This window comes from Amphibalanus amphitrite, unplaced genomic scaffold (genome assembly GCF_019059575.1).
Source record: "Amphibalanus amphitrite isolate SeventyFive unplaced genomic scaffold, NRLGWU_Aamphi_draft 000329F_arrow, whole genome shotgun sequence".
Classification (NCBI taxonomy): Eukaryota; Metazoa; Arthropoda; class Thecostraca; order Balanomorpha; family Balanidae; genus Amphibalanus; species Amphibalanus amphitrite.
The window spans coordinates 476,365-499,737 of NW_024881824.1; the positions used below are offsets into that span (position 1 = coordinate 476,365).

At 46.3% G+C, this 23,373-nt stretch overlaps 2 protein-coding genes across 7 annotated transcripts; one reads left to right on the forward strand and one right to left on the reverse strand.

Annotated features, from left to right (window-relative positions):
- The first annotated feature begins 774 nt into the window (after window positions 1-774).
- On the forward strand, window positions 775-10,791 carry LOC122388633 (HSPB1-associated protein 1 homolog). Of its 3 annotated transcripts, none has more exons than XM_043379849.1 (8): window positions 775-851; window positions 5,142-5,340; window positions 5,640-5,855; window positions 6,144-6,280; window positions 6,778-6,902; window positions 7,284-7,411; window positions 9,002-9,109; window positions 10,139-10,791. In XM_043379849.1, the coding sequence occupies exons 2-8, from the start codon at window positions 5,173-5,175 to the stop codon at window positions 10,535-10,537; spliced, it is 1,281 nt and encodes a 426-aa protein (XP_043235784.1). In that variant the 5' UTR covers window positions 775-851; window positions 5,142-5,172; the 3' UTR covers window positions 10,538-10,791. The 3 variants fall into 3 exon arrangements, with proteins under 3 accessions (XP_043235784.1, XP_043235785.1, XP_043235786.1); XM_043379850.1 differs by having other exon boundaries at window positions 778-833; XM_043379851.1 differs by lacking the exon at window positions 775-851 and having other exon boundaries at window positions 5,291-5,340; window positions 5,612-5,855.
- LOC122388632 (zinc finger protein 567-like) lies at window positions 10,745-22,611 on the reverse strand. 4 transcript variants are annotated; one of them, XM_043379845.1, is made up of 13 exons: window positions 22,411-22,611; window positions 18,054-18,331; window positions 17,630-17,731; window positions 17,267-17,449; window positions 16,875-16,966; window positions 16,392-16,589; window positions 16,007-16,102; window positions 14,324-14,458; window positions 13,711-14,045; window positions 13,066-13,261; window positions 12,635-12,794; window positions 12,115-12,349; window positions 10,745-11,841 (listed from the first exon to the last, which is right to left on the reverse strand). In XM_043379845.1, exons 2-13 carry the CDS (start codon window positions 18,310-18,312, stop codon window positions 11,724-11,726), a joined length of 2,109 nt encoding a protein of 702 aa, XP_043235780.1. In that variant the 5' UTR covers window positions 18,313-18,331; window positions 22,411-22,611; the 3' UTR covers window positions 10,745-11,723. The 4 variants fall into 4 exon arrangements, with proteins under 4 accessions (XP_043235780.1, XP_043235782.1, XP_043235783.1 ...); XM_043379847.1 differs by lacking the exon at window positions 22,411-22,611 and adding an exon at window positions 22,313-22,342; XM_043379848.1 differs by lacking the exon at window positions 22,411-22,611 and adding an exon at window positions 19,592-19,612.
- Window positions 22,612-23,373: the final 762 nt, after the last annotated feature.

Genomic DNA, 23,373 nt, shown 5'->3' on the forward strand with positions numbered 1-23,373 from the left:
CCACAAGGTAAAAGTAAGGAACAAGAATATCCTTATACTGTTTCAGAATTCGGTAACAAACATTTTTTGTGTGTTTTAAATACCCGGACAAATCGATTCCAGAATCAGTCTTGATGATATTATATGGTTTTTGTATGGTGTTGGTGGTACTCGAATGACCAAAGTCAGTACATGTCCATCACCTTTCGATATTTCCGTGGTGCTCGCTCCCATTTCATAGCTGCTCACGGTGTTTTGTGCGGACGTCATATGGTGCTGCTCCACTAGCGCCACCATACGGCGTCAGCTGGCGAATTATCCAGTTAATACCAGAGCCCCCAAAACAAGTCCCGCTAGCCGTGTGCGCCAGCCTGTATCAGGTGCGCCGTCGTTGTATTGATTTATCAACATTTTACTAGTATCTACTAGGACACAGGAGTTTTGTTGCTGATTTTTTTTTATATTATGGCTCAGAATAATTTTCAACTAAGTTTTCTTTGGAATTGTATGATTAAAAAGCGCATCAGGTGTATCATCGATGTACCAATTAAATTGTCAAAGAACTCACAATATAATATCTAGCCTAAAGTTTATGCAACGTTTATGCTTAAAAGATACTTTTGCTTTATATTTAGTTAACGATGAAAATACCTTTTTTTATACTTGTCATGTGAGATTTTGTTCCATGAAATGTTCACTTTTTCAAATACAAATGAAAAGTAGGAAAATACCGATGCTCATTCTAGTTCTCAATCTGGTCGAAACCTTATGTTTACAATTCGATTCTAAGCACGTGTTGGTGTGTGTGGGTCGTGTTGTATTTGGCAGGGGGCGCAGGGGGGTTTGTGGAGATGGTATTTTCAGCGTTTTCGGTGAGATAGACGTTTTTAGCTTCTTCCAGGTTTTGCTTGCTGTGACTGAGCGTCATAAGCCAGGACAAGTCGAAATGGACGATTGTCAACAAATCAGCAATGCCAACTCAAACTCAGGGCAGTGCAAGTCAAAGTTGAAGTGCAATTCCTCCAACGCCTTTAGCATAACAATTACTGCGTGCATCAGTAGCGGCGGAACACCTTCAATTAAGGGGGGCACTGCCAACTTTTGGTCCCATTCTTTCCATGCCAATGCAGTGCCTATGTTCGGCTAATGTTAAAATGGCAAAATCAAGGGGCATGGTGCCCCGGTATCCCCGTTCCGCCACTTATGGCGTGCATGAAGAATCTGAATTTCTTTTTCGAATAATTTGTCATGCTGTTGGTATGCTGTTTAATCCTGTACCAAATTTTAATCAATATTTCTTATTGTGCTATTTATATTTCAAGACCTATAGATATGTACAGTGAAGTGGCCTAGTTAATTTGAGACGAGCCATTAGGAAATTAAAATTTGTACCTACTGTGGAGTGGAGTAAGCATTCAACTTAGCACAGGTACCAGCTCACCAGACACCAAAGCCTGGCATGACCATACCCACTCACTGATATTATCTGGACTGCTCTGTACTGGAACATCAGTTGGTGACATACCAGGGAAATAAGCTAAAATTAGAGTGCTCTATTTATTGCTCCTGCCCCATGTTGAAGAGATACCCCTAAAAACGTGATCTTTTATCGGCCCTTACGCAGCAAGGCAGTAATTCTCAGACCGGTGGATGGTATCAATAGAAAGAGAATGCGTCAAAGATTACAATGAATTAATTAAAATAACATTAAAATGTTGATTAAGCGTGGAAATTAGTCCCAAACATAAGCTAATTATTGCTTCTACCTCGGCGACGGCGCTCCCCGCAGTCAGTGGAGAAGCTAAAATAAAAGCCACCATCCTCCTCCGTAAGTCAATTTTAGAGCGGCCGAGTGGGCCGATGCGGGGCCACCAAACTGAGGTAAGACGTGGCTAGCAATTGCAAACCGCCATAGAAATCAATATCTTAAGACGTACAATATGGGATGATTACTCTGAAGCTGGAGTGAAAGCATGAGTAGATTGCAAGAAACGAAATGCATAGATTGGTTGAATTATGTACAATAGGCACAGCTCAATAGATGAAGCCATTTCTATGATGTTGACATTTGACATAACCCTTCCTCTCCTCACCTATGACCTAAGTGCATTGGCAGTTACCGGCATAGTTTTTGAGCACGAGTTTAATTCGCCATCGGACCGCAATGCATGTTGCTAGGCTGCTGCAATTACAACGAACATACGAATACTGCCTTCATTTGTAGACGTTTGTTTTTTAAGCGGTCTTTGACGTACAAGGGGGCATACCTGTCGACAACTTGAGTTTCTCCGAATTTCAAAAACTCCCAGAATTTCAATTCCTTATGCACTGTTGTAGGTACAGCTACGTTCACAAGTTTTCGTTTCCTCCTGTTCTAAAAAGGATGATATTTGTCGATTTCGTGCGTCGCTGATAAGAGGGTGCGTTTAATAATTAGGCCCAACGCTTTCTGCATCCGCGAGTACCTACCTTCAAAAGGGAACAACAGTTTCCATTTATTACACTATGGGACATGTGACAAAATGACCACTGGAACACGCATGAAACGGAGCTCATATTCCTAAAAATGTCTACAATCACTTCCTTTCCGACACTATTAACAAATACCATCTCAAGTTAGGTGGTTGACAGACAGTCAATGGAGATCTGGGGAGACTGAGTGATGCCAATTCACCACTTAACTGATAATGAGGGCTGAGGGCAGAGAAACAGGCAACATGCACAACTGACAACTTGACAAGTGACAAAACACTACCAATATTGCGCAGTGCACAACATATTACAGCGGCCAGCCCAAAAAATGCTTTTGGTGGCTTATTGCAAAACAAGTCACTAATAAAATATGTCTTAGTTGCAGCTGAACACTGCACAATGATCACACTGTTCACGCTTTGAGTGAGATGCCACAGGTGGTTTGAATCACACTTTGATACAACTGCAAATCTGAAGTGTTATTATGAGATTCATGCCTCCATGATCACAGCACTTTGGTTGAGGTTGGCAAAACACTTGTAGTCTGCAGAGTTCCACATGAACTGCAGACACCTCATCTGGTGGTCTTCATGTTGCTCAACTTCTTCAGGAGGCAAATGTCGACCACCCAGCGGAAGCATGGTCCTGCAGAAAAGAAAGGTAATGCATAAGGTACAAACATTATCTGCTGAAACAGCCCCTTCTGTTGGCTGTTATTAAACTTTTAACATAACATAACAACATGTATTCCATGTATATTACATTTGTTGAAGTAAAATACTGCCAGCTATTTCAATACCAGAAAATGAAATTATATTGTGGCATAATTCACATGCTCAGCTATCAGTATCAAATAATAAAATAATTTAAAATTTGGCATATCCTATAAAACACATTCATAGAATATTCTACTTCACGTCACAAGGACTCACAATCTTTCTGTTGGGTGTTTGATTGACGCATTAGCTAAGTTTGTCTTAGGTCTTATTATTACACAAAAAAATTCATATTGCATTATTGTATCAAAATACTGCCAGCAATAACAAAACAAGAACATGAAATGTCAATGAGCAGGCCGCCTTTCCAAAAATGGGTTACTTTGAAAAGAATTTGTTTCTTTTAAGGAAAAGGAGAAATGATTATCAGGTAATTATCAGAAAACCACTCAACCAGCAAGTGGCTGGGTGGTTTAACAGCAAACATCAAGCCAAACCATATATTTACATTTATCTAACAATTGAGCCATTTGACTACCACAAGGATATGTGAGCAAAATAAGAATCCAATTATCCAATGTTGACTTCCTTGCAAAGTTTATGCCTTATTTTATGAAAACGTGTCACTAGAATATGATACTTATCATCGAATATTATTTAATTTACGATTTATTTCGATCGAAACGCACATGGAGTCACGCGCCATTTTCGTCGACGATTAATATGATCGTGTTTCATGAAGAGATAAGGGGCTTCAATGGTCTTTCAAAGCAATAATTTGATGCAAAAATTGGTAGGAAATAATATAAAGCTGGTTCAAATGGCCATCAACCATTTAAAACACCGAAAATACTCACGACTCCGTCCCGACGACCACGCAGCACCGCGCACGCCACACTACTGGCACAATGCCAAAACTGCTGTCACAGCAGAAATGTTTTTTTTTTTCTCGATTGCAATTATGGAATTATTTATTAAACAGAAGACGATCTTTCCGAAAAACCGACTGATTTCATACACAGATGCATGGAAAATAAAAAAATCCCGGGAAATTTATTTGTATTGTTTTGTCGATTTTGACATGCTCCTAGTTTGCAGCCATGTTTCGATATGTTCTACAGGGAGTTCAGAATTATTTCAGGACCAACCTTTTCCTCGTTCATTTTCCCGTCGATCATGAAATTTTTAGAGCGGAACAATTAGTTTCCAGGCGGTCCGAGCGGTTTTCGTGAGAAGGGTGCAAAAATCGGCGTCATTTTTAGAGCCTCGACACCAGCTCAACACAGGACCCTATGGGAGACGGTGAAGTAGCGGGAGCAATAAATAGAGCGCTCTAATTTTAGCTTATTTCCCTGTAGTGTCACCGACTGACATGAGACACATTTTCCATTGGAGAGTTTGTGATAATCAAAGAAATAATAGCAAATCAAAATACACTTAGGTACCTATGCACAAAATGAAAATGTTTTTTGTGTTCAAAGGAAAAATGAAATTACATAAAAGAAAGTAGTACACTACTGGAACTGTCCTTTGACAACATGCTTTCAGCATGGAGAGAAATTATTACAAACAATAAGGTGACTTTCATAATTCATTATCAATAAATTAAATATGATGCAGCTGGAAACTATCAAGCACACTAATTTACAAAATGCATATTATGAATATGAATATGAATAATAAATCAGCAACATGGACTATATTGTAACCACTGCTATTATGCTAACTGTGCCTATGCATATCAATATGGGAAACAAAAGGGAGCAGACTGATATAATGCAGCTCAAATTAACCTCTTGGCTGCACACTTTGAGCCAGAAGAGAAAAACTACTGCTAAGCTCTTGGAGAAAATTGAATTTCCCTATCATATGTTATGAGGCATCAGAAATGTATGATGCTTGGATCTGTTCAGATTTTAGAATAAATTTGTATTACTGATTGTCAAGTCTAACATCATCTTCCTTTTTTCACAGGTTTTACTGTCCCTGAGCAGAAGTCATAACCATGCAGCCTTCTCTGTTAAAAGAGGGCATTCTCTACCATCTGGACTATCCAGTGGTATTTAGTTCTATGGTGGATGTCTGGGGATGCTCCAGATGGTCCCTGGAAGAGTGGGCCTCATTCTTTGGAGACAAGCAGCTGAGTTTGAGAATAGGCAAGCAGGAGGAAAATGTAAGTGTTGCTTTTATGGCATGCTATGATAGACTTTTGTGCTTGTTTGAAGTGAAACTGCTTCTGAATCTTGTAAATGTTAGTGACTTAAGTGTGCTAAAAGCTTTTAGTTTAGGAGTACTTAATTCAACTTTGCAATACTTGAGTCAAATCCTCTTCCTCAGGCATAGGCATAGGTTTTCATACCCTGTGGTCTGCTGAAGTGTAGCAAGTCCATTGCTCACACCCTCTATCCCTCCTCTCCCTATCCACGCCCAGCTGACCTATCCAGTACATTGTGTATGCCACACTTCCCTCAGGCAGCCGGTCCTCAGTGGGAGGCAGAGAACGTCACCGTCTCGGCCACGGTACGCCAGCTGTTGGACTGGGCGGCGGGCAGACCCAGCAAGAGGCGCCTGTCGCAGGACGAGCCGTCACCCCTGGCCCCCTACCGACCGGACACACACTGGGCCTACTACGCCTACAAACACATACCACAGGAGTTCGGCGATAGTCCGTATGCGGCCGCGAAACTGGTGAGTAGAACATGGAGGTTTACGTATTTCATCGCATGTGTTAATGACTAATGAGTGTTTTTCTTGCGAATGAATGGGATTCTTTCAATGGTTTTATGAGCATTTTTAGTTTTGCAACCACTCATCATAGATGAGTTATCAATTATCATTGATATTCTGTTGTGTATCTACACATCGTTGTGTAGCTAAGCCTTGTCCACATAGTTGACAAGAGCATTCATGTGTCCATCGTAAACTGAGCACACTTCATTCATTCATCCGAACTCACCGTTTTATGATCTCTGCCAGGGTATCGACTGGAGTATGTTTGGCTTCCCTGGTCGGGGTGCGGAACATAGTACGCTGTGGCTGGGTACGCCCGGAGCTCACACACTCTGCCACCGCGACACATACGGCCTGAACCTGGTGACACAGCTGGTCGGCAGGTCAGTACGGTCTTAGGCAGGTCAGTACGGCCTGAACCTGGTGACACAGCTGGTCGGCAGGTCAGTGCAGTCGGGTGAATGAATGAATGAATGAATGAATGAATGAATGAATGAATGAATGAATGAATGAATAAATAATTCAGTCCATCACTCCATGAACAAACGAATGAATAAATCAATGAATGAATGAATGAATGAATGAATGAATGAATGAATGAATGAATGAATGAATGAACGAACGAATAAACAAATGAATGAATTGCGAATGAATGAATGAATGAATGAATGAAGCAAGGAATGAATGAGAAGCGCCGTTAAGCTTTATTACGAAATTTATGCACACTTCTTTTCTGTCGTGTTTTATTCTTCCGGTAGGGACGCGGCTGATGCTTTCACGTAGTGTTGTGCGTCCTATTTGCCTTGATACGAAAGTAAATCCTTTCAATCTTCGTGGCATTATTCAGCCCTACTCCCGTCGTTTCCTCCTTACCGTGCAGGAAGCGGTGGACACTGTTCCCGCCTTCGGATGGACCCCGACTGTATCCCACCCGGGTGCCTTACGAGGAGTCGACTGTATTCAGCGCCGCCAACCTGCGACGACCCGACTTCAACAAGTTTCCAGGTAAGAAAACGGGTCAAAAGTCAAAGAATAGGTCAGACCTGAAGCCATGACCTGGCGTAGCGAGAGGTAGCTGACGCACTGATCTGAGGTCCTGTCAGGCTGTTTTGTTTGCACAAGAATGCTATATGGTTTTCCTCAGTTTCTCTCAGCTTATCTTCCTCTTACACCTATCGAAGATGCATTCCGGAACGCTGCTTCGCGGTTTCTTTAGCTGTGTGATGTGTCTAGAAAATATCACGTTTAATGCAACTAGCGTTAGCACCTGTCGATCTGGACTCCACCTGCTTCCTGGAGCAAATTTTTGGATCGGACTCTGACCATACTTGCTCCTCAATGGCAACTTTTGACACGGCATCACTTTGTGACCGGACCTGTCCACAGACCTGGCGTCCACGCAGCCTCATATTGTGGAGCTGACGGCGGGTGAAACACTGCTGGTGCCGCGACACTGGTGGCACCTGGTGGAGAACCTGGAAACCTCCGTGTCCATCAACACCTGGATAGAACTGGTGAGCCTGGGCTTTTCGATCCTAACAAAATTACTTTGGCCTGAAGATGACGTGGTGTAGTGAATAAATTGTGGGGTTGAACTTTAAAACATCACTTTTGGATATAGCAGGACGTTCCTGTTATCATGGTTCAGAGCAGACCTTTCAGTAGTCTGTACTTTTGTTATTTCCTCGGCACCAGGGTCAGTGCGTTGCCAATTATTCGTAAAACTGTCAGTGTTAAGGTGGTGCAGGTGCAGTATCTTTGCTTGTTTGTTTGTTTTTGCTTTTTGATCGCGAAAGCATTATGCATTTTACCGGTATGACTTTGCCACTCCAACAGTCTCAACCTCTTGTATCTGATCCTGCGACTTAACCCGCGCCCTGCTGGGGGGGGTGTTTGAACACCCCCCCTTGTGGTTTTTCGCGAATATCTCAAAAACGGCGGCGCGGAGCGCCGCCGTTTTTGGTACACCTTATCATACATCAATTCTACACATGTTGTGAAAATTTCAGACCAAGGTCGTTCAAGGTCAGGTCACCAGGTCACTTGAAGTGACCTCACCTCATAAAAACTTTCAATGTCTGTCATAGCTACACCGAGTGACCGATCGCTTTGAAACTTTCAGCGATTGCTAAGAGCAAGAGCATGTACAAAATGTATATCTCAGAATTTTGATATCGATGACCTAAGGTCAGGTCAATTTTGCGACCTCCCCATTATAAGTCAATTGGAGAAAATTGAAATGCGCCTCTTTTGGATGAAAGACATTATAAACACTCCCAAACACCGAATTACAAGTGGTTTAGACACACTGAACTTTAAAATGGTGTCCGTGACCCTTGTTTATGCCCTGAGGTCATCTTAGGTCACGAATGGTATCTAACAGTTTTTCGCAAATAACTTTTGATAGAGGCATGCTAGAGCGATGAAAACGCCTTAGATGTGTTCAGCTCGACGATACGGATCGACTGATATGCAACATGACCCTTTCCGGTCAGGTCATGACCTTGACCTGAGGTCAAATTTTCAAGTTGACCTTTCAAGGTCAAGTTATAGTTCATTCGATGCGTCTTGACGAGAGGAACACGATGCCGGTAAAAGTAAGCTTGTAAAAGGTTTGGGTCAAAAGTTATTGCAGAAAAACTGTTTTCGAAAAAAATCGGCTATTTTTGCAGTTTTTGCCCCCTGCAGGCAAAACCATTGACGTTAGGTCAAATCTGAGAGAATTACTCAGAAAGGGCGTTAATAGGGCTATCGAATGCGCTTTTCTGCGGCGCTGTAGCTCTATTGGTTCCCGAGTTATGCGTTGGCTTCTTGGAAATTTTCGACATTCGACCTGGAAATCGGCGAAATTTTGCCTTCACTGACCTCTGGTGACCTGACCTTTGACCTGACCAAAAAATTGACCGAAGTGATTTCGTCATTATTTTTGACGCTCTTTCGAACGCCGCCTTCCGCGTATCGCTACGTGGCCCAGGAGCCGAGTGATTGCTAAGAGCAAGAGCATGTACAAAATGTATACGCCCCCAGCAGGGCGTGGAAATCCAGGACCCCCAGCAGGGCGCGGGTTAACTCGACTGTCATCTTGACTCCGGTGTCCCCGGCAGCCGTGTGACGCCGAGGCCAGGCTCCAGGAGGCCCTGGTCCGAACCATGGTGTCCCGCCTGCCCGCGGACGCCGCCTCCGCTCGGCTGCTGCTCAACGACCCGATGGAGGTAGGGGACGCAGAAGTGGTTTTGAAGCTGCATGGGGGTGTAGGTGTGAAATTATTTCAACACTTTACCGAGCGTAACTCGATAAGTAATGATCAGGGAATTGTGGGTGGTCAGCGTGGCCGAGATTAAAATAACCCGCCTCGTCTATCTCGAATGATTCATGTGGGCTATAAGTCGACCACCGTCTCAATGATCGCCGGTCATGCATGTTTACTTAGTAAACAGAAAGGCCTGTGCGACTATAGAACTCAGCAACCGACTCAGGTTATTCCCCTCCCGTCCGAGGTATTGGATGTGGGTGATGATTGATGTTGACCAATAATGCGTCCGTCGGTCACTATGCGGCGTGCGGCCACCACATCCATCCTCCCACCTTCCCGCGGCCGGACCCTCCTATCGACCCACCCTCGCTACTCTCTCCTCTGCTCTCGCCGCTCTGTCTACTCTGCTCTACTGTTTGCTGATTGGGGCTTAAAGCCTGAAACAGACTCTTTCCGCAGTCAGGAAATCGCATGCGAGAGCCTATTCAAATACATGGAAGCACGCTCGGATCAATCGCACGCACCTTCCGCAAGCGATTGATGCGAGAAAAATTACAATGTATTTGAATAGGCTCTCGCATGCGATTTCCTGAACGCGGAAAGAGTCTGTTTCAGCCTTAAGGGTGCGTCGACTAACTGGGGCCATTTGCGCCCATCTATGTGCTTTCATTGCTCTCTCTCTCTCTCTCTCTCTCTCTCTCTCTCTCTCTCTCTCTCTCTCTCTCTCTCTCTCTCTCTCTCTCTCTCTCTCTCTCCTCTCTCCTCTCTCTCTCTCTCTCTCTCTCTCTCTCTCTCTCTCTCTCTCTCTCTCTCTCTCTCTCTCTCTCTCTCACTCTCTCACTCTCTCACTCTCTCACTCTCTCACTCTCTCACTCTCTCACTCTCTCACTCTCACTCTCTCTCTCTCTCTCTCTCTCTCACTCTCTCACTCTCTCACTCACTCACTCACTCACTCACTCACTCACCGCTCTCCTCCCCCCCCCCGCAGGAGTGCTGGCCGCTGGACGCCTGTCTCTCCGTACTCCAGCAGTCCGCGGCCGCCCTCAGCCTCCCTCCAGCACCTGCCCCGCCGAGGGACCGGCGCGCCTTCTGGGCAACCTACCGCGCCTGGTCGGGAAATCGCCAAGTGCCGGCCTGTCCACCCTCCGCCCTGCTGAGGCCAGAGGTGCAGACAGCACAGACAGCCAGTGCGGCCAGCTCGCCCGATCCAGTGGTATCCCCGCGGTTAGGGTCACCCGAGTCTGTAGCCTCTCCTTCGGCGGGGGCAGGGGTCAGAGAGGTGTACCTGGCACTGGCGGAGGCGGTGACTGATCCGCAGACCGTGGCCGCGGCGGCTGAGGCGTTCAAACGCGCCCTGAGGAGACGAGGTGGGGTGCATATGCTGTGATGGAGAGGGAAGGTAAGGGAGGGAGAGGGAAGCTCGGCGATATTTGATCTTTTCTGTGAAATGTCAGCTGTGAAATGTACATACTCTTATTATTAGTAGTATGGGCTGTGCTGCATTGTGGTGGTATTCAAGCAAGTGCTTTTAGATCTTTATGCGAATGTATCTGTGACCAATAGTACTCGTATTGCTTTGATAAGGACACTGCGCTTCTTACAACATATCTGTATTTTGCGAATAAGACAAGCTAGAAACTTTTCGCTGTCCCGGCCCGCCTGGGCTAACTGTTTTTACAAAACGTTTCTTCGTAACTCACTGAATGGCGAGCGGTTCAATTAATGGGTGGCGTCATATCATCTCACGCCCTCTGCGCAAAACATCTGGTACATGTAACAACGCGAGCGGCAGGCGAAGGCCACATAGAATACACCCACGCAGGCAGCTGCTGCGTGGACGTTACGACCCCGAGAACAGAGTAACAGCGCAGTCAAACAAGTCATGTATCAAAAACCGGCGAGGGAGACCAGCCACCGCCCGTCACTGCGTGTAACATTGGTCGGCACGGCGCCACCGGCCGTCAAACCGTACAACATAAGTAGATTATTGGTTCCTCTACAGCAAGTAAACAAAATCCTTCCGAAGGAACGTCGGGCTCCCAGTGGGTGCCCCGGGCTCCCATTGGGTGCCCGATATCGGAGTCTCTAAACCCGCGGCAGTCAAGTAGAACAACCCCTTCCCCCAATCCACAGTCGTCACTGTCTCGACCACTGGCGATACGTTTTGTACACAATCTAGGGCAAGTGCACCGGGCTTCATATCCTACAACCGCCCTAAAACGCTTCATCACATCGCTTCAGCTTCTCAGAGGTCCTCTTTATGCAAAACTGTTGTCATCAACCGACATCCCTGGTGCCTTTAAGCGACAACCTCCTCCTCGGCGTGAGCATCCCTGCTTTTTGTCCAATGTAACTCGCGCTTTCCTTTCCGGGCTAATCACGCAGCTGTATTGCCCTAATGCGTAACTCAGCCGAGCGTGTCCTGCAGAATCCAAGCACGTCCTGCGCCGTGTGTCGAGCGTTCACACGCCTTCTCCGCCAGACGGCACCAGGTCACCGACAGCGGCCCCTAGGACTTGGCCAGTCGCGGGACTTCTTCAACAGACGGCACTACCGGTCACGAAGGGCGGTCCCTAGGACTTGGCCAGTCGCAGAACGTGCAGGATAACCTCATCCACGGTCTGGCTGTTGAGCAGCGTCTTCACGGCGTTGTCATCGATCACCACCGTGAACAGCAGCTTTGCGTTCTCCCTGGGAATGGAAAGAGGTGGCCGTACGTTAGATGTGGAAAGATAATATTCTACACCGTGACACTGTCATGTAACAAGATCTTCTGCTTAGATTATCAGCTGCCATCTTATAAAGCAGCACACTTCCATCCTTATAAAACCACCATTTACCCACATCCCCTCCCACCAGCCCACAGCACCAGCATCCAGCATCTCCTCTGGCCCTTCCCCGCCGAATATACACTTAAATCATCTTTTCCCTCTCTCATCCTATTCTTTCCGCACTGCCACCTACCTGAGTCTGTCCGGATAGGAGAGCGTCGGGTCATCGATGTGCGCGTGGCCGCAGCGCCTGATGACCGACTCCAGCACCTGCTCCACCGGCTGGTCGGGGTGGCCGAACGCCTGCAGCGTCGCCTCGTCCACCAGTAGGGAGAGCAGCTCACGGAGCGCCTCGCCCAGCGCGCGCTCCGACAACGTGCCCTTGGAGCGGACCTCGAGCTCGTCCGCCGCCAGTTGGTCCCGCCGACCTGACGGAGGGGGGGGGATAGGGTTAGAGACGGGGAACGGGATCAACTGGTCCCGGCGATTGGGCTAGTCGCCGAAAACAGGGACACGTGGAGATTCAGCGCCCGGAATGTTTTTCTCCTTGCTCATATCTGGTGATATCTGACATCATTTTTAGATAAGCCGTAGGGCCGTCAAAATATAAATCACCCCATTCATAAGGGCGTCATAGTGTTAACTTACACTTCAAACGGAACCCAGATATCAGGAAAACGAGGAAAAAGATCCGGCTCCAACACCCCACTCACCAACGGCCTCGAGCGAGCTGAGCTGCTGCTGGATCTTCTTTTTCTCGGCCTCGGCCATGATTTGGTCGAGCATCTCCCGGTGTTTTTTCCGCATGTGACGGAGCAGGCAGTCCTGTCGGATGAACGCCCGGCCGCACTCCTCGCAGGAGCGGGGAGGCTCCTGAGAGGGTGAGAGAACAGTCAATCCGGATGTTTAATATTCCTGGTGCTAAGTTCTAAAAAGCAAAAAAAGTGCACCGTTCTAAATTCGAAGCATGAGGAAGGGCGCTAGCAAGACCATAAGTACATATTTTCCCAATGCCAAAAAAATGCAACCAGCTTGCTACATAACTCATCAATCATCTTGTAAAAGTTCAGGGTAATCATTCACTATAACTTGACCTGTAGAAACATGTGCAATTTATTTCGTTCCTAACCCCAGCGACTCTCACCTTCGTGTGCGTCAGTAAATGTATTTTCAGCGACGGTTTGATGGCGAACGTCTTCTCACAGATGGGGCAGCGATGCACCCTGCTACCCTGGTGCAGCACAGAGTGTCGCGCCAAGTCCTCCTTCCGGACGAACGTTTTGTCGCACGACTCGCACTCGAAGCCCTTCTTGCCCTCGTGCACGTACTCTACGTGCAGCCTGCGGTGGAGTGGGACGGTCGGTGTGAGGTGAGGGTGTGAGGTAGGGGAGGGTGACAGCTGGCAGGAGGGAGGGGCGTGTCAGTTGCTGACAGAACCGTCAGTCATTGATGACGTTGATATGGAGGAGGGGGGAGGGGGTAAGCAAAACAAGCAGACGTCAACGTAATTCCGAGTAGAATTGGCAAAAACAACCCATAGTCTCATACGTTACAAAAACTACGGAATTCATAACATGGATATTGGATAATCATACGATGCCAAGATACCATCCACATGTAAATCGATCGAGAGTTGAGCATTGAGCGAGCTACTGAACACGGGTGCATGGAATTCAAAATTAAAGGTCACAATGGCGCGAACCATGGCGGTTATAAAACAAGAAGTCCCTCAGCAAAACGTCAACAAAACGCTCAAAACACGCCCTTTCCGTAGAACACTGCGACTCACCGTAGCCGGACCTTCCTGTTGAAGCTGCGGTCACAGTGGGGACACTTGAAGCCGCCCTGACCCGTGTGGTGGAAGATATGACTCTTGAGCTGGGACGCCTGGATGAAACTCTTGCCGCAGTACTGGCACGTGTGCGGTTTGACGCCCGTGTGTGTGCGTACGTGCCGGTTCAGAGTCTCCTTGGCTGAGAAGCGCGTGCCGCAGTGTTTGCACTCGTAAGGCTTCTCTCCGGTGTGGATCCGCCGGTGTTTCTTGTAGGAGCCGATAGAGGGGAAGTTCTTGTCGCAGAAGTCGCACTGGTACGGCCGCTCGCCGGTGTGGGTCCGCAGGTGCACCTGTGACGAAGGACGGTCAGTGGGCGACACTCGCAGCGAAACAGTTCGTACGGAGTCTGCGAAAGCATAGTCATGGTCGAACCATTACGTACCACAAGGATTTCGTTGTAGCAGGATCTATGATGGGACGGGAGAACCGCGGAGATCCGATTAAGTAAACGAATAAATATGCCCCACAAAAAAACATCAATCTACCAGAGGACAAGGTGGAAAACTGTGGATTGTGAGGGGCCGCTGTCCTGTATCAAGTTGCACTCAGGGTGACCACCTGGGCTCACCTGCAGTAGAGTGGAGCCGTAGAACTGTTTCTCGCAGTACTGGCAGGTGTAGCACTTCTTGCGGCGCACCTGGCCGGCGTGCGCGCGCAGGTGTTCCCTCAGGTTGTCCTTGCGGGTGAACATCTTACCACACACCTATGGACAGACGACGATGAGAGGGGGCTGGTCAAAGAGCGGCACGAAGGATCGATGGATGACAGTGAGGGGGTAGTGCAGGCTTTTGCCAGTGCAGGAAAATCATGCATTAATAGGGCCGTTGAAGTCATCGCTGAAATCAAGGTGTGGGTGTAGTGTGTGGCAGGAAGCTTTCGTCAAAATAAGGCTTACGTGTCGGGTCGCGGCCGGCCGGCCGCGGACCATTTTCAGAAGTGGCGGGCAGACCGTGCGTCGAGTACTTGCTTTCTCGCGCGGCGGTACTGGGGTTCACTAGCATTGTTTAAAATATTTTCATTTGCCATGAACTTGAAATTATACACTGTAATTAACGATCATTTGTCAATTATTACAAGTTCTTCAAAATTCTTCTTTGAAAGCAAATGATTTCATTTCACTCAAGAATTGTCTTGTCCACCACTACAACCGCCACCCAGCCGCCATCCATTGGAAGAGATAGGCTCTGCGGCACAAAGTGTCGTTTTAAACTGGACTGGGAACCAATGTGTGAAGACATTTCGAGCTAAATTTATGCTCATTGTGTACCTAGAAGCATTGGGAACAACGCTCTGACTGTACATTTTTAGATTTTTGCCTCTAAATGAAAATATTTACAATCAAGTACTTTGCGAGCGCAGTTTAGAAGCTCCCGTAATGTTAAAGTCCTATCTCCTACAAGTATGTAAATACTGCTCTAGGGAACCAACAGTTCGCATCGTACTAGCTTTAAATTATATCCATATTGTTCCCAGTACTTTGCTTAACACTGTGGTGAGTGTACATTTTTCGTTTTTTGCTTTACAAGCGTAAAATTCGTCTGGTTTTACACCATTTCATTCGCCTCCATAGCCCGGTAACGGCGCCGCGCGGCGCGGCCGGCCGGCGCCCGCTGTAGTTTCAAACACTGCCCGATAGATGGCAGGCGCAGAAGTGGTCCCAGCCGTCCCGGTACGAAAAACTTGGACTTTAACTTTAATCACAGGACAGTTGCCTACGCATCACGCAAAAGAAGGGAGCTGTTGAGCTCGACCAGATTCAGAAAAGAACAGATCCGTAAATCGGCAGCGAGACAACCCAAATGACAAATGGTAAATGCCAAGAAAAAAAAAAAACATTGAGCAGAACAGTCAACAAGCTGATAGACTCGTAACACAGCCATGCAGTAGCGAGATACTGACCCTACCTCGTTTTCCGCGCCACCAATGGCGGGCTCCTTGCAGCAATAAATGATCACGAATTCAGCATCAGTCATTATGACAACCGATTGCAGTTTAGTAGCTAGCAGAATAACATTGTATTGAGTTAATTACGTGCTCATTGCTGAAAAGTTATTTGAAACGAGTCGATGGTATAAAGCAGCGTTTATGGGAACGAAAGTCGAAAGACGTGGTAGGCACTCTTTTCATGGGTCAGTCAGCCCAATGCCCAAATGGAACCGTGAATAATTTTCAAAAATTGCCCCCGGAACCCATCCGTTCTGACAGCACTAATTAGCCAGCATTGCCCTGACGACCACTACAATCCACCGACCTGGCACGGGTAGGCGGCCTTAGGCTTGCCGTCACAGCCGGTCTGCATCACATGTCGGTCCAGATGGTACTTCCGACTGAAGTGCTTGTTACACATCTGAAAGGCACCGACAATATTTAGCTGCACGAACCTCACTTGTAGGCAAAAGCAGCCTCACATAACCGATGAAAATATTACGGGTGAGGGTAATTCACGGAAAGCAGTAGTTATATGTCGATAATGATGGCCGAAAAGTACTCATTGGTAGTACAACGCCAACCAAATAACTGATCCTCATGCGGCTCCCGTTTCCACTAGCCATGCACAACAAACGTATCCCTTAGCTCAGGTAACCCTTCCTCTCTCACTGTCACACCATACCCTTCCCCCCTCCCCAGACACCTACCTCGCAGGTGTAGGGTTTCAGTCCGGTGTGGGTGTACATGTGCCGGGCCAGGGTGCCCTTGTCAGCACAGCGCGCGCCGCACTGCGGACACTGGTGTACGTCTCCCTGGTGGTGGATCACCCGCTTGTGGCGGTCCACCGACGACTTCAGGCGGAACGTCTTCAGACAGTCGGGTACGTCACATAGGAACTCGCCGCCCTGTGGGGAAAGTAGTAACGGGTCAGTTGAAATGATAGGGCAGTCTACAATATCCACTGTCCCGTGGAACAGTATGCATCTTAAGTTGTGTAGGCCTAATCAGAGAATACAAGTCGTGTAAGCGCTTGGACAACGAAAGCGAGATACCCAGTCAAAATATCAAAGAACCAATCATAGGTTGCCCCTCTCCCACAAAAAGGACCCGACCGCAGCTAATCCACTCCCATCGCTACACACTGTACACAGTACACAGTACACAGTAGCAGAAAATCAGACACAACTGACCTTGTGTGCAGTCTCGATGCTCTCGCCGCAGCAGTGACACTTGTCGGCCGATATGTGCTCCAGCAGACGGTTCACCTTCTCCAGCATCTCATCTGGAACGGACAGCGGGCACGGTCAGGCGGCGACACGGCTGCCACCTACCGGCCGGCGGTGGAACTACTGGGTCGGAGACGGCCAGCCCGGGGTCACGCAGTGCGACATTCATAGATTTATTGCTACTAAATAAGGTATGTTGAAGGAGAGGTCAAAACATTGCTCGCACTATAAGAGATCGAATGACAATCTCGATAAGTAATGTAATTGTTAGGCGTTACTGTATGAATTGAGTGCATGAAATGAATCAAACTCTAATCATCGTAAGTAACGTAGCACACTGTCTTTCTGTGACTGACCTGTGATGGTGCCCTTAAGTTTGATGTTGTGCTCGATGAGGACGCGCACCTGCTCCGGGTCGTCCGAGAGCAGAATCTCTCCCTGTTCCAGCACGCGCATCGGCGGCCTCAGGTCCACTGGGATGGGCGCCGGCTCCGATTTTAGCAGCGTCATTGAGCTGTACGGCTCCACAGTGGCAGGGCCTGGCATTGTAGCAAGGGGGAGGGGACGCGGAGGTCAAGGTCACGCGGTCAGAGGGCGCGGAAGATAAGGTCGGAAGCACGCTAAATACCACCGATGAAAACAGATAAAATAGACACCACAGGCCCCCATGAACAAACATTACCCCTGGCCCTGACCCGAACAGCATCCCTCTGACTGACCTGTGAAATCATTGTAGCCTCCGTCGCCGCTGGAGGGCCCAGCCACGGCGGTGACCGGCACAGGGGACGGTTCCCGTCGGGCCACCGGCATCAGCGTAATGTCTGCGAGACGGGACAAACAATGCGAGGTTAGCGGAATACCTGTGACCTCAGTCGGGACACGGAGCTTTGAGATAAGTAGCACGTGGTCAATGAAGTCAACACTAATAACAGATGCAGAGGAAGTGTTAATAAATGAGCCGACGAATCAGCCGATAAATAAATCGTTATAATTTGGTAAGCATTTCAGCACATGAGTTGTTGTCATAAGTACGAATGCATTATATATCGAATGAGCTCATCGATACGCGAGGCGATCCCAGTGATCCATATCCCCATGCTCTCCTTCCCACAGACCACACCCCTCTCTCTTCCCTCTCCCCACCTGGCAGCGGCTCGTCTTCACAGGCGGGCATCTGGAGCTGATCCTCGGACACTGGCACGGCTACCACCGAGCTCGACTCCATCGGCGCCACGTCCTCGAAAATCTCGGCCATCTTGCTGACAATGTCGTCCTTGCGCTTCTGAGAGGCCAGCCGCTCGCTGTTGCGCTTGGGAGGCGAGTCGGTGATGTCTGTCGGAGTGATGGTCAGCTCGCCCGTGTCTCGGACGATGCGCCGCGGGTTGCTCTTGGTCGGTGCCATGGTGGCTCGCCGGTGGTCGCTGTGGGCAGGGAAAACAGAGTTGGTCATGGTAGAGTCATGGGTTATGGTGTTTGGAAAATGGACAAACATGCTTATAGGATTAGGCATCCTTAGGCTAGGATTTATAGCCTATTATAAGCTCAAAGGGTTGCTGTTGATGCTGCTGAAGTCAGTCGTCAGACTGTGGGATTGATCAATTCATAAGTCCAGAATCCTTACAAAGTGTGAACTAAAGTTCACCATTCCTAGAAGCCTAAACTGTGGCCTACATAAGCAGATGAAAACTAATCCTGCTTCACTGTAATTATGCAGAGGGATGACAACTAGCAATGGCAGCTGACAGGCAATGTAGGTATTGTACTGATTTAGGACCAGTTGAGACAATCCACTGTCAAGGTAGGTAGGTGACAGACAGAGATCCAATGCTTGGCTTGGGCACCTGGTTTGGAGATCTAGACAGGCAGCAAGCTGTGGATTATAAAGCATTGAGATTTGAGAACTTGTTGCTATATTTTATAGTTGCAGCCTGCAGGTGCATCATGAATGCACCATGAAAACAAGAAAAATAGCTACATAGGACAAACTACTTAACCAGTCTCCACACCAAACTACCTACCAACAATGTATTTTCTAAAATATAAAAAACACTCCTACAAAATGGAAAGTTGTGGATATTCAAAACAAATCAACAAACATTAAAATAAGCATTACTTAGCAGAAAACTACTTTGAAAATCAAAGTTACAGCAATTAGGGATATTAAAAAACTTACCAACTAGGCATAGACACATTGAAAAATTAAATATGATGTAGGAAAGAGAAGAAAAACATTTCAATTTTGATATACCACCAATACCTTTTGAGAGTTATTCACTTTCCGTCCACCTGTGATTGACACTAGCATGCACTGCAGTATCTAGCATGCAATTTAGAATAAGCACAGCAATAATGAATATTTATTTTATGCTAATGGAATCCAGCCAAAATAATGCAACATAATACAACTACCTTTCTATAAACATCAAATCTACACAGCAATGATGCAAGCCATTTCTAGCTTATGAGAACTTATATCAATATGGCTTTGCTTATTAGGTCATGCCAACATGGCATGGAATGCTGAAATTGCATGCAACATGAACAAGTAAAACGAAAAAGATGATTAAATGGCATGCCTACAAGGTTGGCATAGCAAAATATCTATATTAAAGGGACCATCCCACCTTAACATTAGTTTTGAGTTGAGATAGCCAAGTTTGCGGCCAGGCTCAGAAACCACCATTTATCCTGGTCGCAACCCCCGCAGCTTTATGGTGTTCAAGAAATTTCTTCCCTTTACTTGCAGGGTGGGACCAGCTTAGTCCCTATCTCTTAACCATTAGCGGTTTTTTGATGACGTCAGCAGTCATTTCAACGCCCGCCATTCCTTGAACCCGAGTTTTGCCGACCTTGAGCTCCCTTTTTTATCAACGTGAAATCCGTCGTCGGCGCTGAGAAAGCCTATTGCTTTTCATTTTAATTTGAATATTAGAAGATACCCACCACTGGAACTTGGACTGATATTATACCAAGGCCGAAGATGATCAAGCTGCCTGCTATATCTGGAGCTTGGTGTTCAACTTCAACATGGAATAAAAAACAAAATATCAAAGCAAACTGGATATGGTACTGCAAGTTAAAGTCCAAAGAAATTTGAAGAGCTGACAATTGACATTAATTCTTTTCCTGCAAGGTTTCCATATGGAGATCACAGTCACACCATGAAGAAATATTTTTGATGTTTACAGTTGAAAGGGGATTTATATTCCAGTTTTGACGAAAGACGCTGCTGACTGTCTTTGGAAAAGGATGTCGGCATGAGGTGCAATTGTGCTTGTGAAGTGGTTATAACTGGTCTTTTCACAGTATTAAATTAAATGTGCCATTGCAGCCAAGTGTGTTATCATGTAAGGTAAAATCAAAACTACAATGTTGGTTTTACGAGCATTGAGAAGGCTGGTAGGTAACACCTGCCTGTGCTCGTAAATCATGCTGCCAGCCAGAGTATTCTAAATTAATTTTATCATACACTTTTGTTGTCCAGAATGGTTGCACTATTGTTTGGTATCATATTATTCCATGTAAATATGGTAGTGTAAAGTCCGACCAACATGTTACCAGATTTGAAGCTGTTACGTTACCTAAGTACCTGTTTTTTACTGGCGTGGTGAATGTCACCTGGATTTTGTTTTGAGGTGCAGACCTAGTAACTCTGACTACATGGGTTTGAAGCTATTATCTATTCTGTTTTTACTGGCCTGGTGAATGGCGACTGATGTTGTCCGTGGATGGCACTGAAACAAATTTTGAGTGTTTTGTACAGTGTTTTAATACAATGCCGAGGGCTGAAAGTTCTCTTGTTTAGAGTGGTGAAAGTTCAGGATATGCCAGCCACCATGGTGGGTCAGAGTTAAATGTGTTGCAGTCAGTTCGGCTTCGGCAAGCACACGGATGGGCATACGCATCAAGACCTGCTCTGCCATACTTTCAGCCAATTTTACCTAAGTAAGTCTTTTCTTTTTTCTGCCAAAAGCTATGACATTGTGAATTTCAGCACTGTGGCCTGTGTGTAGCTTTCAGGAAAGCAATTCTAAATAAAGCTCTGATAAAGTGCAAAATCAGCAATGCAGCCCTCTATTACATTTTCTACAACATCTTACTTGTTCCTTGCATGGAGAGAAAAATGCAATGTTATGAATTCGTTTATTCACATAATTTGACAAGCATGCAGTTACCTGCTACTATCACTGCACAAAACAGAGCAGAAAACATCAGTTGATCAAACACAAGACATAACAGAAGTTTACAACATAGGGCTGCCGAACCTGCTTCCTCCCACCACAGTTGATGCCATTTCCTAGCCTGGCTTGATGTGAGCACTGAATAGCTGCTTTGTCTAATTACAGCTCACTACCATTCAACTTAAACTACTCTCTTTAAAGTAAGAGTGAGAGCGTTCAGTGTTCATAGCAGCTCGACAGACGACAGACAACAAACATCTTGACAAACCAACCAGTATTTGATTTGGCTAATGATTTATGTGCTTGTTGTATCATGGCCAAACTACTTTAACAGCAATAATCCCTGTTTCATCTTGATCTTGCTTTTATTTCCATTTGAACTCAGATCTTGAAACAATCATCTGAAGTGATATCAGATACTGGCTTCTGTTTCTCTTGAAAGCAAGTTAAAACAACAATGATAAACTAAGGCAGGAGATGTGAGTTGTGGCAGTAAATTTTTGATTCAACATATGTCAACCTTATATTGCTTGAGACCTCTGTGACAGACAAACAAATATTTATAGTTTTTTGATAGTTTGGATTCTTGGCTTGATTTAGCAGATCAGCTGTGAATCTTGACTTTGAAATCACATAAATGTCATGGTACCCGAACGAATCCTCGCATGACATTTCTTCGTAGCACAATTTTTCGTCCGCATTTCTTCGTCTACAAATCTTCGTCGGTGCATTTATTTGTCCCTCAATGCTTACTCTTGCATATATTTGCGTTGAAGAAGAAATGCGAGCCGATTTTCATATACTCTGGTGCGAGACAAAGTAATGCGATAGGTACGAATAAATGCCCTGACGAAGATTTGCAGACGAAGAATTGCGATACGAAGAAATGCCATAAGAATTGTCCTGGAATCCTTTATTGGCCATCATATATTGACCTTGATAAGATAAACGCATCATTCGCGCAATATTTGTCGCACTTTGATACCAAATTATTGCTTCCAAATACCGACGTAAAGAAAACCTTTATGTGACGTCATAGAAACAGCGGATTTCCCAAAAAGTAAACAAAAATAAAAGTCTTATATCTCGAAAACGGGTGAATATTTTCCGGTAAAATTTGGTAGATGTTCATTTTCGCTCTTTGTGATTCACGCTACATCACTTTTATGCCAATTCATTAACTTTTTTGAAGGTGGGAGGGTCCCTTTAAGAGAAAGGAACCGTTAACTATCGCGCCACGTTCGTCGCACCTAATGTAGCCGCGATTTTACTCAAAACAAACAAGCAAAGACATCTGAAAACTCAATCAAAACACTCACCTTTGAGCCACCTGTCGAGTTCCGCTTCAACAAAGTTGAATTCGCGGCCGATCCCGCGGGCGCCGGCACGTTTAGCAACCCCTCCCAAAATGGAGCCTACTGCACCGCACAGCCATCTTGTAATGCGGCTCAGACGCCACGCACGGGGTTGCTGCGTCGTCGGCGGGCGGCCGGCCGCTAGAGGGCGCCACCGGACGGAGCGGCGCCCCCGGCACCGGGGAAAGGACGGACGCCTAGCCTCGGGCGCCATCCAAGGGCCTCGGGATAAACTGGAATGCGGAAACCGGGCGGTGGGACGGGAGGAGGATAGCGGATCTGGAAACTGAGTGAAACCGAACGGCAGAGCCACTCGGGACGCCTACCGGGAACGGATAAGGGTCGACCCCTGAATTGGCACAAATGCCCCGAAAATAAGTTGAAGTGTAACATGACTTCGGTTAGATATTCGAACAATATAGAACGAACATATTGTCTTCGGTCAGGTCATGACCTTGATGTTAGGGGCCTTGGTTAGGTTAACCCGCGCCCCGCTGGGGGGGGGGGGGAGGGGCAGAATCTGCCCCCCTCCCGTTTTTCGCCAATAACTTCTAAACGCGTTACGCTAGCGACGTCAAACTTTCAGTACCTTATCATACATCAATTTGACACGTTCCCTGAAAATTTGAGCGAAATCCTTCGGAAAATTTTTGAGAAATTCACGTTTTAGTGACGTCATGTTCGCCATTTTCGCCTCAAAAACGGCAAAATTTCAAACACCGCTAACATCTTCATTTTTAAAGGAATTAAGACGTTACAAAAAAAGGTTATACGTAATTATACTTTGTCTATCAAATGGCTATCTCGGTTTTTGGAAAATTTTGGATTTTGGCCCAATTTTTTCAAAAAACTGACTGGTTTGGGAAAATAATTATAAAATCCAAAATTTTGAGTGCATCGAAAAAACGGAATAGGTATATGTCAGAG